The sequence below is a fragment of the Siniperca chuatsi genome, linkage group LG6 (assembly GCF_020085105.1).
Source record: "Siniperca chuatsi isolate FFG_IHB_CAS linkage group LG6, ASM2008510v1, whole genome shotgun sequence".
Classification (NCBI taxonomy): domain Eukaryota; kingdom Metazoa; phylum Chordata; class Actinopteri; order Centrarchiformes; family Sinipercidae; genus Siniperca; species Siniperca chuatsi.
Window position 1 is genome coordinate 10,908,757 of NC_058047.1, and position 15,360 is coordinate 10,924,116.

Consider the following 15,360-nt stretch of genomic DNA (forward strand, 5'->3'; position numbering starts at 1 on the left):
CCCTTAACATAAAATATTTATTAATAATATTTTTTCCCTTCCCACAGATGATTTGGCCTCTTTGGATCTTAGTCTCATGTTGCTTTGAAAACTCACATATAAAAGTGTGGCCAGACTCTTTTTATGGTAGTAGCAGTGCAATGAGAAAACTTCTGTTATGAATTGCTGCTATATAGATAAAATTTAATTGATTTGATTGGGTAGTATAGTATAATGTCAACTTGTTTGTTTATACTTAACTCAGATCCTCAGAGTACACTCAACCTTTATTAGTAACTATTGCGAAGCAGTTGAAGGGTTTTATTTAGATCACTGCTGTACATTCAGTGTTGGGTTTTCTGTTGGTATTTTATTATCTTTAGCATCATAATTGCCTGTCAACACTGAACGCCAACTGTAGGCCTATCACGATAACTACTTTTGTTGGACGATAATGTTGTCCCAGAAAAATTTGCGATAAACGATATTATTGTCATTTTAAGACCATTTCATGGCACTGATATGATGATAATATAATAATCATTATATCAAGTACATCCGTTCAAAGAGCAATGAACTTTTAAGCTGCGGGCTCAGGCAGCGGTAACTCAGACACAGAGAGCGGACGACGAGAGGACAGAAGCAGCGCAACCAGAAATGACAGCAAAACGTGTCTCAGACTCAGTGTAGTTTTGTTCTGTTACATTTGGCTTAGGCACTGTGAAAAAAACGCTCAGGCGTTGTGCCCAACTCTTATAATGTATGGAAAACCCTGCTGTTTATTCTGGCATCATGTTGGTTAAAATGTTGGTGACATTCTTATCTAAATAAACATGCATGTAAACACAACGAGCAAAATCGTACGATATTTGGACATAACCGTGATCATTTTTGCTGACCTCGATAAGTCGATAAAGTAATTATCGTAACAAGCCTAGCCAACTGCAAAATATGATCAATGAGTCATTTTGAATAAACAGCAACCTCAAGCATCATCTGTCCTAACTTAATGAATGACTAATCTTTAATTTAGATGTATTTAGCACAATCTGATTGCTCAACAAACATAACATTAATCTAAAAATAATAGTGCTCAGATTGAAGGTATGAAAGGGTAAAAAAACATTTTAATTTTTTTTACCATCTAGGTCAGCAGTGAGGAATAAATTTTGACTTAATTTAGTGTTTAACATTTAGATTCTGTTATTTCCAGTCACACAGGCTATCAATTAGAGACCAAAACAAGGCTTAGTTGGTGCTCCACAACCAGCCATTAAAGCATAGATGGACTATTTGAACATAGACACCGACAGATATAAATGGGGGGATGTGATCTGTAGTCATTTGATCAGCAGGAACGTGCTGAAAGCCTGGTGAGAGTCTCTACAACATAGGATGCTGGCTTTGATCCCAGCTCTTGGCCTTTTCCAGAGGAAGTTGTCCAGAATGAGCCTCTTCATGTTCCTGGCTCTTCTTCCTCCAGGATCTGGCTGGGACTCGATGATTCCATCTGGACAAGCTTATCACCGCTCTGTGTATCTCGCTTCACTCTGTAACCTTATCTGTTTTTCCCCTCTTACCTTTTCATTACATTTTAGGCATTTAACAGGCACTTATACTTACATGAACAGAAGAAGTGCAATAATTACACACAGTAGATGGAACAAATAGTCACTTTTCAGTATTATCATTGTTTGAAAAATATTCTGCTAATTAAAGTATAAGTCTGGTGATATTCTATATTTTTCTTTCAGTCAACAAATCACATGAAAAGACCAAAACCGACAATGAATTGATCCTGCTAATAAGTATTTTCTGTGTTTCCAAAGCCTGACGCTGCTTATTACTCTGCCATAGCGCTCCATTGTTGTCCTAACTAAAACAAATCAATGAGCCACTCTGTTGTACTGAAATAAATATTTCTTCTTTACGATGAACGTTAGAACTATAGTTTATTTTGTGTCAATCCCACACGCACTGTTCTGTTGCTGTAAAAACAAATTAAAGTAGTCCTCAACAAAGCACTATGTACTCCAATGCACATTTGTTTCAGTAAATTATTTATCCTTTTAAAAAAAATAGAAACTATATATTTGTGACCTGTTTTTAAAGATATATATCTTCAGAAGGGATGAACAGGCTCAGGGCTGAGAGCCACACACAGGGTCGGGAAGCTGGAAAGTATTGAGAGACTAACGCATTATTGGTCTTTTCATTGGATTTGTTGACAGTGACAAAGATATAGAGGCTTTCCAATCTTGTCCTTTAAGTACTTTTGTTCCTTTTGACAATAATTAGCAGAACATAGTAGTTAGTGGCTCTAGACGCTCCCCCTTTGTCCTCTTTGGCTGAGATGCCCTTCTGGGCCAAATAAATAAGTATTTATTGTCATCACAATTATTAGTAGTGTTATTGTTGTTGCTGCAGCTTCCTTCCAAGCTTCAGTTTAAGAGTCATGAGGAGTGAACATTCATTTCTTTAAGTGTCTGAGTCGATAAAGAACTCCCTACACCTTTCTTTCTTTCTTTCTTTTTAATGCAGGTTGTTCTCAATCATTTTGTAGGGTTTTTAATTCCTAACCTGTTTTGGTTGGTTTACATGTTTGCCTGGAACTAAAGTTCCAGTACATGACCATTTTAAGTTTTGATTCCCATTAATCAGTTCATTAGTGTGGGGGGCACCGCATGCTGTAACTGTCTTTGATGATGTGGTCATTGTGTTTAAAGTGTTATCCATGACTGTTTATAATGAGATTTGGGGAAATGTCCAGTGATTTTCATTTGTTTTTACTGATTTCATCACATTGGATTACAGTAGATATCTTAAAGCTCATGACTGTAATAGGCTAATTGTTGACTGTGGTTAACCTAGGTTAATGTTGATGAAACTACATATTGGGTGGTGTTTACAGTCACAGTGCCCTCTGAAGAGAGGCGGCGAAAGAAAAACCTGAGGGAGGTAGCTAAAGGAAGTCTTTTTAAAGCAGCAATGAGACAACAGTTGAAATAATTATTATTTGAACATTGTATAACCAATTCTTACTCACATTATCCCCAAGAAGTATTTTGTCCGTTATCTTTTGTTGGAAGTTGGAAGAAAGCATGTTTTAATGGACTAAAACTAATATTTGGTTTAATATAGTCTATATTATAAGCTATTTTGTAAATTGCATGTATGTTGTGTTTTTAACACACACTTGCACTGTAAGTGGACGTTGCTATTAAATGGTATTATGAAAGAAATATTTGATATTTGGAACATACTGTAGGCTACATGTTCTCAACAATTTTTCACCCAGGTGAGGATAAAGGGAACAAGCGTGTTTGTGCATCTGTGTATGCTTGCTTGTAGGAGTCAGTGTGTTTGTGTTGCGACATGCTGTTTTATATAATGTAGTATTCTAACTTTTAGGGGTGCACTTTACTTAAATTGAGCAACAGCCTCTCAAAATGCTTGTGTACATTCCTGCCTTTTAGAAACACCCTCACTAATAAATGTTCAGATGCCCTGGAGGAAACATTAATAATAAGTAGTACTGTAGATAAATCTTTATAGTGAAAAGGCAGAATTTGATGGTTGGGCTGAAAATTACTTTGTGTAAGCAAGTGCAGAATGCTGAAGTTACAATATGCAATTTTTTCTCCTTGATGGATTGAAAGTACTAGTTGTTTAGCCCTCCTTCCCTTTCAATTTGTCAAGTTCCCACACCAACACTTGTCAGTCACCTTGATGAACTATCATCAGTCACAAGGCTGCCTACACACACAGTACTGTATTTAGTGTGAGCTGCACTTACTGCTAAGTTGAGCACAGAATCAATGCAAAGTGCTCAACTCAGTGGTTATACGTTATCATATAATTTATCTGTTGTGTATGCATGAACTGTTTTTTCTTGAAAAACAATATCAATACATACTTTTAAAAATGTGATACAAACAAATAGAGATGTGTTCTCCATGTTTAAGCCTTGCAGTCAGCTGTAATCTGATTGGATTCACTTTGAAAGGCAGCAAACAGGGTTCATGTTCAAATAATTTGAACATTGAACACAGCAATGTGTAAAAATCACGATGGAGGTCATTTTGATGCCTGTAGCACACAGACCTTACAGACAGAAGAAGTAGTCGCCTTGATAATCACACCCAGCTCACTGCTGGCACACCCACATCCTCACTCATTTAAAACGGTTTACATCCTAAAATGTCCTGAGAATCAGGGAAAAGCTACAATAAAAATATTCAATTATTGTGAGAAAGGTGCATATTGCAGGTCTAATCCTCCATCTTTGTCTGTACTAGACTGGTCCTCGGAAATACTTTTTGGTTATGTCATCCACTATAGATCCACTTACGTCCAAATAACCCCCAAATCTCCTGTCACCTACTGTGAAAGTGTGGGTCTCTGTCATCTCCTTCACCGCACCACAAAGCACTTGAGGAATCATTCATTATGGAAGCTTAACTGCTGAAAATACACACACTTTAGAAGGAAATCTCTTTTTTATTAAAAACATAACCTTGAGAGAGAAGCTTTCAATAGGAGCTGCTGCTGTCTTAGGAAGAGAGAAGTGTGTAGATTAAATGAAATTGTATTTATGTAGTTAGGGTTGTTTCCATCCCTTTTTATTAAAATTCCTTGGTTGAGTATGTGAATGGCAGTATGATGCATTTACACCTACAGATACTGGAGCTTAATGGATAAAGCAGTGTGCGTACTGTTAACTCCATAGGCTTTTCGGGTAACACAAGTTTGTCTGTGTTTTAAAATGAATTTGTTTGTGTGTGTGTTTGTGTGTGTGTGTGTGTGTGTGTTGCAGCTCAACCAGCCCTGGTTGTGTGTATGTGTGTGTTTGATCTGGTGTTGGTGGTGGGAGGAGGAAGGGTATATGACTCAGTTGAATAAATAGTTCCACATATCCCGGCATTAGTCACTTTAAGAAAAGGCATGGGATTCAGCTCCTCGTCTTTTATCCCCATTGACTCATAATTGCAACCGTTTGATTGACTGGGCCCACGCTGTCTACAGTTTTTTATGTTTTCAATTATTTTCTCCCACTCACCCAAACCCTCATTTAGTCACATGCGTAATGGTAGACTGTGTTAGCAGATGATGTGGACTGTTTCCAGGGTTAGCGGTTCAAAACGTACTGGGGCCTCCTATGCTGGAGATACAGTTAAGATGTTGTAAGGTGCCTTGGAGAAATGTTTAACCAAATGCCAGAGAACATTGAATAAGTTAAATTTCTCCATGTCAAAACCCCACGGGATGATTTGACATTTTGTAATGCTGAGTTTATGTCGTGTGGGTATTTTCATGTTAGTTCATTTGTCTGCTTCAGTGTGTGTGTTTGCTGTGTGTTTGTACGTTGGTACCATCTGCTGGTCACATTTGGCAGCACTTCATACAACAGCTGTGTTTTTGTTAGTGAGCTCATTGCAATGACCCCTCCTGACCCCTCCCGAGTTAAATCAGTACTTTGGCAGTCGGCCCCTCAGGCTCAAGAGCCCTTCTAGCTCATAACTTTAATGCTTCATTAAAATGGATGCAGAGTGACAAAGAGACATAATTACAAAGTGAATAGTAAATGTGGGACTCATTTTCTGATTTGCCATAAAGATGTTAATGCTCTTTAGATACTATACAGACATAACTAAAAGGCAATAATTGTAGGTTTTAAGTATTAATCACCTTACTCAGCCCCCCACTCACATGGCTTTTAATAACAGGGATTTAACCTATAGATATTCAACAAGAACTTTAACGTTTGCTGCTCTCATGTTACTATGATTGAACAGACAAAGAAAAGAGCACTACCCACAGAAACTCAGACTTCATCTACATAAAACCTTAGCATAAAGACATTGTAGTCACACTGTTTGATTGACAGGTGATCTATGACAATTGCAGTGCAGATATGGTACGGCAATAAACATCTTAAGAACAAAGAAGGCTACATAGAGGTAAAAAAAAGAAAGAGGATCTTGCATAAAGTAATTTAAACAGTTTGAATAATGGATGAAGCAGTTAAAAAGATTTATAATTCAGCATGTGATTTGCAGTTCCTTTATCTTGATCTTTTTTCTGATGTGTGAGTTCAGATATGTGTTGATTTAACCAGCTCTTATAAAAGCACGTGTTCTCAGATCACAGTTACAGTGTAAGGGTCATATTTGCTTTCGTCTACTGTCATCTTAAGCGCATTAGTGATAACCATCAGGATAAATACTTCTGAACCCTGACACACAGCCAGCCATTGGCAACCTTTAGGATCTATGAATGCCTGAAATTTAACGTGGTGTGAACTTGTCTATTTGATAGGAATAGACGGGGGGATGTACTGTAAGTTACATGTTAGTATTGTATATGTATGTAAGGTAGGAACAACATGTATCTGCATCATGCTACTTATCAAGGGAAATGTTTAAGTACAAGCAGATTTAGGACTTCAGTTTGTGTATTTTGGCTGAATTCACAAGGTTTTGTTTTGGGTAGAGGAGGTTTGGGTCAATGGCTGTCTGTGGGTCAAAGATAAAATACTGCTTGATCTCTGTTTTTCCATCACCCCTTAGCCCCGTTGGGAAAGCACTATTCACTTGAGATATGACTAAAAGTTGAAGTGACATTTCCAGGTTTCCTGTTATCATTTATCTCAAGCAGGCTCTGTTTTTAGACAGAGAGGGGCCCCACTGACCACCATAATGAAAATCTATCCAGGCTGCAGCCTCTCGATGCAACACAGCTCTGGCATGTATCTACACAGGCAGAGCTGTAATAATTGTGCTTGTGCATTGATGGGCTGAGGAAGGAAACAGATGTTAACTGGTGTGGTTGATGGTTGCCAGTTTACTCTTGCACGAAGGGAGTGCTGGGCACAGCTAGTTCACCCTCGGTACAAGCTAACAACGCTATAATTCAGGCCTGGCCATATTTAGGCAGGGCTCAGTGCTATGTAAACAGAGCTTACTGCTGAGGGGAGGGCTCACTCCTGCACTCGTGTCTGTGTCCATCAACAGTGCCTGCAGATAGCCCTGTTGAGAAAGGTAATGGAGCTTCTAAAGCTGTAAAATAACAGTGGATCTGAAGAATTTAGAGAATCCCACAAGTGTCTCTGAGTATGAAGTGCATCATAATAAGGCAGACTTAAGTGTTATTTTGTGATTTCCCTGGAAGAATGCTGCTTCCTTGAAATGGATGACCTGGATTACCTGTCAGGACTGAGAGCTGCACAAGAGATCAGGTTTTGTTCAACTGTTACACGGCAGCATGAGTGACATCCTTTCGGAAAGCTCTGGGGAGGCTGGTTCCGTCCCACTCAGCAGCCCTCAGCCCATCCAGCTGAAACCGCAGTCAACGTCTGGCTCGCCCTGTGGATCTCCAAGGATGTCCCCCCGCCACTCTCCTCTGCTATTCCGCAAGCTCCTCGTGAACCGTAGCATCGCCCTGCAGAGGCGCTTCACCTTGGCACACACACCGAGGTAGTGTTAATTATTAGAAGCCTTTTGTGGTTAGGATTTACAGGACTTTGTGTAGAGAAGTTGTAGTCGTACATGGATAAGATGAATGAATTTTGAAGGTTGAGATTCAGTGTTCATCTTCAGATTCTTTCGAAAGTGTGACCCTGCTGAACTTGAATAAACTAAAGTACAATGATTTTTTTTCAGGGGCTGATAGGTAATGGGGCATTTCGCAGTATTACAAAAGCTGCTTTTTCACGTCATCAAAATGTGTGTCATGGGTTTGCTTTGGCAAAAAAAGCCCCATTGTCTAATGAGAAGGTAACTGTGGGAAATCATGATTCTGTTGACGTCGGGATGGGTGTTATCTCAATGGACCTCGTTGTTCTTGCAATGAAAGAGAGTTTCTTGTTCTGTGCCTAAGGTGTTCAGTGCTGCATTCAGGATGCCTGACACAGGTTGAATAGTGAGGAGAAAGGATCATAGGAGCAGATGGACTCCTAGTCTCTGACCTGAGGTTTTTGTTCAGCAGACACAAAGTTCAGAATTATTAGGGACAACTCACCGCAGTAAAGACAAGGCTGACGCTTAATGCTGTACCTTCATTTATTCACTCATGACTGAAAACAGGCAGCATGTGTGTCTTTTACGTGCAGAACTCCAATATGTATTGTGATGAGTGGAGATGATCATTTCAGAACAGAATGTTAGATATCAAAGTGACTTCATTAAGTAATTTTCTGATTTTTAAAATAGAAACTAACCAGTGCGAGAAAAAGCAGTGCTGACGGGTAGTGACGTAGGAAATAAATTTTCCATATACACAACCATGACCTATAGGTCATTTGAGGAAACTTGGGGAAAGCTGCATGGAAGGAAAACCACCCTGATGTCTAAAGCCCTCATTTTTCAGTCTTGTCTGTAACCACAAAGTAAAAAACATTTTTAGGGTCATGAAAGTTTCCAAGTCAAGTGTAGACTGATGTCTGTAAGAAACTGTTAAATTCAATTATTTGTACAAAATTATATAATTATTTAACATTTTGGTATTTTTTGTATAATCACACTACATTGCTTTATGATCTGAGTAATTGTTGCTCTTACAGACAGTAAGACAGTTTCATCTTAAGAGGACTTTAATACTGAGAAAGAACGTTTGCCACTGCTGCCTCAAAAATGTTGTCCTAAGTCATTTGATATTATCAACATGCTGTCACTATGAGGCAGAAGGGCTCTCTTTCATGTGGCTGCAAGCTGTTTGCAACAGTAGTGTTGGTATTTTTCCTGTGGTTTTATATTAACTCTTCTTATTGTCAGTTTCACATACATACCCACAAGATTACAGCTAAAGGAAAAAATAATCTAGGTCTTTATGAACCTTTGAAAACCCAGGGGAATATTGCTATTATAAATATGATGTAGTGTGGCATTCGCTTCCAAATGATTTTAGTTACATGCATAGAGCCTACCACATGCACCTTTGCTTCCTCTCATTACTTTTCATTAATCTAGTTAATGCTCCAGCCTGTTCAACCAACACATTTCTTATTAAGCGCTGATGAGAAAAGCTCCCTTGCGAATCTAACCCAGTTTTCAGATAAAAGTAATTCAAGTTAACCAAATTTCACCAAGTGCATCCAGGAGTAAAATTAGGAGTGCAATATAGAAGAGTGACTTTTAGGGTAAGTCATCACAGTTTAAATAAATAAATAAATAAAGAGCAAGCAGCTTAACCATAAATTTTGGTGGAGAGCAAACTTTTAATTACCAAAAATTACACTCAATAAATACACATTTAAAACTTTATAGGAATTCATTAAAACATACTTCATCAGCTACATGAACACCTGGGTGCCTGTGCTGTGCCCCCTCCCCCCTCAGTCCAGTCCAAAATAATCCAGATTGAAGGGCACATGGTCAGCTTCACTTTATGTCATCTGCCTACTGTGTTTGTCACATTACCTGTGTCTTGCTCCAGCCTGCTGTTTTAATATATAGACTTTACACTTTATTGTCCCCGAGGGGAAATTCCTTTCCATAGCACTGTACACATCAGACAACAACTTGACACAGTAACAATGTACAATGACAGACAACATACATATATTGGTTTCTTGTAATTATTCTGCTGATGGAGCCACCTGTACTGACCTGTGATAACAATATTGATGTTTTGGTACTGTGTGTGTCGTATGAGTGTCACGCAAGGAAACAGGGAACACAAGGGGAGTAGGACCCAAACGCAGATAAGAGGCAGAGCTGGTGAAGTTCAAATTTAATGGCAAGAGAAATTGTATTTTTTTGTATCAGACGTTTAGTTTTTTGCGTTTTTGCCAATATTTGACACAGGACAGTAGGGAGGTGACAGGAAATGAGGGTACAGAGACTAGATACAGGGACGTTGTTATTATATGGTCAGTGTCTAAAATCCCTAGGCCACCAAGTTTATGTTTTTTTTAAATGTGTGAAATGAAACAGTTGAGGCAGTGTTTCAGCAGAAATGTTTAAATGAATAATGAAAAATAAAAAAATAAAAGCACCGACCACATGGGAAGCAAATTATTCCACATTAAGAAGATAATCGTGTATGTCTATACAACATCCTCTTTTTAGTTTGCAGTGTTCATGTAGTGCTTAGGGAAGTGGTTGTGGTGGCTTTGACTGTTGCCACGCAACGAGTGTGCCTCTATCAGAAGCTGAAATGTTTGAAACTTTAAGTGCTAGCAGCTAGAAACACAGGCTCTGCCCTCACTGCTGTCAATGGCCAGTCCTCTCTGCTGTAAGCAATGTGGAAATAAAAAACATGGTAACACTGAAGAAGTTGTCCTTGTTGTAAAAAAACAACTGATATATTGTAGGTGCCCTGTTTTGATGAGTCACTGTAAAGCCACATCTATATCACTGAATGGCTTGTATCACTACTTGTGTGCCATTTACACCGGTTATATTGCCCCTCCAAAATGTAATTACTCAGAGGTTCAAGATTTTTCCCTGAGGTTTGAACGTGCTTGGGAAAGCAATAAAAATGTCTAGAATGAAAACATAAATATTCCCTCTGGGCGATGGCTCATGAAGATGTCATAATTTACAATAACACCAACAAATACTTCTTCTAAGACTTTCTTTCAAGAACATAATTTTAATGGTTCTGTATTGGTGAGATCTCGCTGCAGTCAAAACGTTATTGCTGGGAACTGTTGTCGGGTTTCAGAACGAGGATGTGTATGTGTGTATGGCAGTGGTGTAATCTCACCTCTGAGTCAATAGTCTCTTTGCTGAAGCACCATCCCATGTTTTATCTTCTGATGCACTCATATAATGTGTGAAAAGTTAATGAATATAGAGAAGCTGTGAAATTTATCTTCACACTCCTCTTCTACTACAGTACCTTTCTCTCTTTCAGTAGTAGTTAGGTTTTCCTTCCTGATTTCTGTTTTTCATCTAGGGTTTGAAATATATCAGGAACATCACCCAGTGGATCCCCCAGGATGTCATCCTGTGAGCAGGATCTTTATAAACTGTCATGTGTGTGGACAGACAATTTTATATTGCATTAGGATTGGTTTATAGTCTTAATTATTCAGTTTTCCTTCCATAATTTCATTTTTAGCATTTAGACTAGAGCTGAGATGACTGGTTGGTTAATTGGCAACTACTGTATTTAAAGACGTCATGTTGGGCTCTGGGAAGTTGTAATGGGTATTTTTTCACAATTTTTTGTAATTTCATAGAATAAACGATTAATTGGTTAATTGATTAATCTAAAGTGAAAATAATTGTTAGTTGCAGCCCTAATTAATTCCTCTATGTGACACTAAAACTCAAAAGACTGATAAATATCGGTGAGATTGTGTTTTTTTTGGTACTTTTGTGTAACAGGTTTTCTGTGCATCTTTACATGCCCTTCATCTTCCCCCCCATACCCCCCTTGTCACCCTGCCCAGCACCAACTCTAACAATATCCCCCTGTAATTATGTAGCTGCAGGGCAGCAGAAGGAGGGTGTCAAGTCAGGCGGCCCGTTGATCTCACGTGTCAACGAAGGCTGAGCCAAGCCAGCTCTGCCAGACACAAAAACACCCGCTAGCCACGCAGTGGAGTCAGATCTCTCTATGACAAGTTGAGACAGACCAAAATGTTCCTCTGTAACTGTCTAAATGTAGGAATCTCTCAAAGCTCAGAAAAGGTCAACATTCGCTGCTTTGGCTTTGCCATGAATATCTGAAAATGTTGCTTAAAAGAGGATCAGCCTGTAACTTGATACCAAAACTTTTAAGTTGAGCTCTTGCATACTCGTCTTGGCATTGGATATCCAATGTGTGTCAGACTCCTTGATAGTTCCTGAGGACATAGTTGGCTGTCTTCATCTCCCACAGCGACCTCAAGGGACTCCGCAAGCTCTCACACTGCTGAAGGAAGAGGTCAACCCGCGCTGACGCTACCCTGCAGTGTCATTGCTCTCAGCAACAACTAAACCCTTCCCCTTTCCTGCAAACAGAGTGAGTGACTGACTGACAGAGAAGCAGAGTAACAGAGCTACTTCATAAGTTTTTAGACTTCTCTCCAGATCTTCTGCATCCCCTGGACAATTTGGAGCTGTGCTACTAAAGATCCTTTCAGGGATGGAGTCAATGTCACTGTTGGGATTAGTTTGGGTATTTACAACAACAACAAACCAGTGAGAGGAAAGACAATTGTGGAAAATCCTTCAATGCAGCTGAGTCCTCAGTTACAGCAGCTCCCTTTCTTCTTCCTTCTGGAGAGACTAATTGAATATCACTCCAGTCAGCCTTGTTGAGGCTTGCCTGGGACCTCAGTGGAAGAACTCTGCAGCATTCCTCACCAATGTTTCCTGCATGCTGATGCACTGAGGATTAATCAGATCTGTCCTTCGTCTGACTATCAGGGTTTCTTTTGTCTCTCACCCGAAAACTTGCTGTGTTTTGGTTTATCGCAGTACAAAACCTCATGCAGTCAATCCAGAATCACTTGGTGGTTCATGGGAGAAAAATAACAGACTGAATTGTAAAATTCAAAAATCAAGGCTTGGTTCAGATGTGCAGGTTATTTTCTTTACAGCCCTGAGTGTCTCAAATGTGTCAGAAGCTCAAGGGACAATGAACAAAGACCTCCGCTTGGCAAGGAAAGTGGTGCCGACTGGTTTCGGACACGGTCGGAGACACTCGTGCTTGGGGTATGTTTCTAAACTATGCATCCTGCATCTTTTCTGTGCTCATTTTCATGAGCGGGAGTGTTCATAGAAGCTGCAGAGTATAGCCACACACATGGCTCACAGACCTGGAGTGATAGTTGTCTGCTAAAGCAACAGACAAGGTCACACTGTACATTCAGTGATTTACGCACCAGTGATTTTTCTGTTATTGTTGATAATGCATGTGCACTGATGGTACTGATTTTGAAGGTTTATTTTTTATTCAGTTACTTTTATGGTCTAAAATACGAAAATAGGTAACACCTCAGCTGCAACTTGTGCACAGACTGTAATGCCCTAATACTACTTGTAATAATATTTAAAAGTATAAATAGAATATAGTTTGATGTCTGAAAATGTTCAAAAACATCAACTGCGAATATTTTGGTTTCGGTGTCAGCCTGCAGAATCAAAGAGCAAGTGCTTTAGTCTAAAGGTACACTGGTGTTCACAAAGAAATCCATTGAGGCACATAAACCAATTTCTGCACGCTCAGTGGAAGAAAATGGACCAGAATACAGTGGAGCAACAGAACAGGTTGAGTTTGCAGTAAAGGTTTTGAGACTCTTGTTTCTTCTCAACCAGAAACCCTTGCTTTCTTGGCCTGAGTATCACTCTACTCTACTCTCTACACTTTAGTTCTCTCCATCTGCACAGCATTCTGGGAAATTTAGGTAATCACCAATGCCATGTTCAATTCATATGGTATGGATGATAGAGATTGGAAAGATTTATGACTTGCAAACATTCGCATCATCAGACAACTCAAGACAGTTGTATGATTGCAGAGTTGGTCTGGTGAGGTTTAAAAATACTGTACATTGGGAGTGTAGCTTCATATCCATTAAATTTGGGTTTAATTACCTTGAAAGGTGATGGGATCCTTGTATGGGTTCATATAGTGGGATGTGTGTTGCTCAGCACCCTGTTGTTGAGGCCAGTGTGTGACTTGGTGCTTCTTGAGCTGCACTTTTTTTCTATTTGCTGGCATTTTACCCAACAGCTTTTGAGAGGAAGCAAGTTTTGTTTGTGGGAAGTTTCATTCAACAGACTTCCTGTTTTTGTAGTCTCTTAGAGAAATTTTTCAGCATGATGACCCTGAGACAAATGTTTCTGACTGAACACAGAGCACTGAAGTTAGTTTTAGATCATCTGGAGATGATTGTGTTCAAGCAGTTTGAAAGCAGATGGACATGCAGCACAGTTTACATTTTTATAAGCGCATGTGCCTCAATTTGTGAATAATAACATTTCTCTCTGACACTTTGTGTGTATATGAGTGTGTGCGAGTTGTCAGTCTGTGAGCAGAGGGAGGGAGTTGGTGGATAGATAGCCCCGCTTGTTGTTGCTGATCTACAATGAGGGACGGACTCATGTTACACTGATGACAAACACAACTGCCTTATGTGTGTCAGTGCATGTGTGTCAAGTTATAAGCACATACATGTTTTCTATACATGTTCCCATTGTATGTGTGTTTAAATGCGTTCCAATGTGTTGTGTTTTGTGTGTGTTCTCACTTGTGTGTTCATGCCTGTTCCTGTCCTCAGTCCTGGTAAGCATTGAACTGGGCTTGGATTGGTGGGCACCGCCCAACTCTCCACTGTGCTGCTGGGTCAGTGGTTGACTCAGCCTCCCATACCACAAACACATGCCACACCTTCACCGCTATCACACAAGCAAAAGCAAGAACTTTACAGTTAAAAAAGAGGGAAGCTAAGAATAATAACTTTAATTATCTTTTTCTCTGACAAAGCTGTCCTTGGTACAGAAGAAGACTTTGCTGTATATGTTGCTAGTAGCACCTGTGGCTGTACCGGGACTGTTGCTGTTCCCATTCAAACTCAAACCTGCCAACTAAGAAGATAATAAAAAGGATGCAATTTTAATGTCAAACATTTATCAGTGCTGTAGGTGTTTTGATTACCATGTAACAATTACCTCAAATGACAAAGAAATGTCTTTGTTCTTGATGTCAAAGAGAAAAAGTTTGTTTTGCAGCTGCAGACAGACGCTTTTGTTGTAAGTACTGTCTCCTCTTGAATCTTGTCTGAACTGACACTAAGTGACAGGCAACAGCAACCACCTGACCACGGCCCAAAACCTTTTTGTTTTTCTTGAAGTGAGCAACGTTTGGGTTTCCGGGTTAAAATGCTTCGTTGTGTAACAATCTTATCTGGCAACTTTGCATATTTGTCAAACATGTAGAGATAGACTGATCTTGATGTTGGATTTTTGAATATACTCAAAGGTCAGGGAAAGTGGGGGAATTTGGAAATGTCACTACATCATGATTTGGCAAGTTGTCAGAGTGACTTCCCTGAGAAAATGACTCATGCTCCTGTTAACACATGACTGATATATGTAAATTAGCCAGATCATTTACAGATTAAAGCTGTGTGAAATGGGTTTAAGACTCTAAGATCACACCCAACTGAGGCAGCCTGGTCAATCCCATATTGGTCACAGCTTATCAACTAGTGCATTCCCAGTAAGATACTGGGAATGAGCCACAGCTGAGTCCAAACAGAGCAGGAGTGATGGGGGGGGGGGGGGCACAATGACACAACAGACCCCCCAAAATAAACCCCCGAGCCTGGAATAGTTCCTCAGCCCCGCCAGCCTGGCTGCACATAACACGTGAATGTGACATGTGTTTCTCGTTTCTCGTGTTAACACTCACACACACACACACACACCCTACCACAGTCACCCG

General features: G+C 39.6%; 1 protein-coding gene across 7 annotated transcripts in view; it reads left to right on the forward strand.

Moving 5' to 3' along the window:
- Positions 1–15,360, forward strand: part of LOC122878125 (cAMP-specific 3',5'-cyclic phosphodiesterase 4D-like) — a 105,387-nt gene that overhangs the window by 43,817 nt on the left and 46,210 nt on the right. For 2 of the 7 annotated variants that reach the window (XM_044200489.1, XM_044200492.1), the window contains exon 1: positions 6,997–7,454. The exons of 4 other annotated variants lie outside the window; for them this stretch is intronic. In XM_044200489.1, coding sequence (XP_044056424.1) covers positions 7,243–7,454 — 212 coding nt within the window. In that variant the 5' untranslated portion in view covers positions 6,997–7,242. Of the gene's footprint in view, positions 1–6,996; positions 7,455–11,560; positions 12,627–15,360 lie in introns of those variants that run through there. One more of the 7 variants, XM_044200496.1, reaches the window with a different exon arrangement.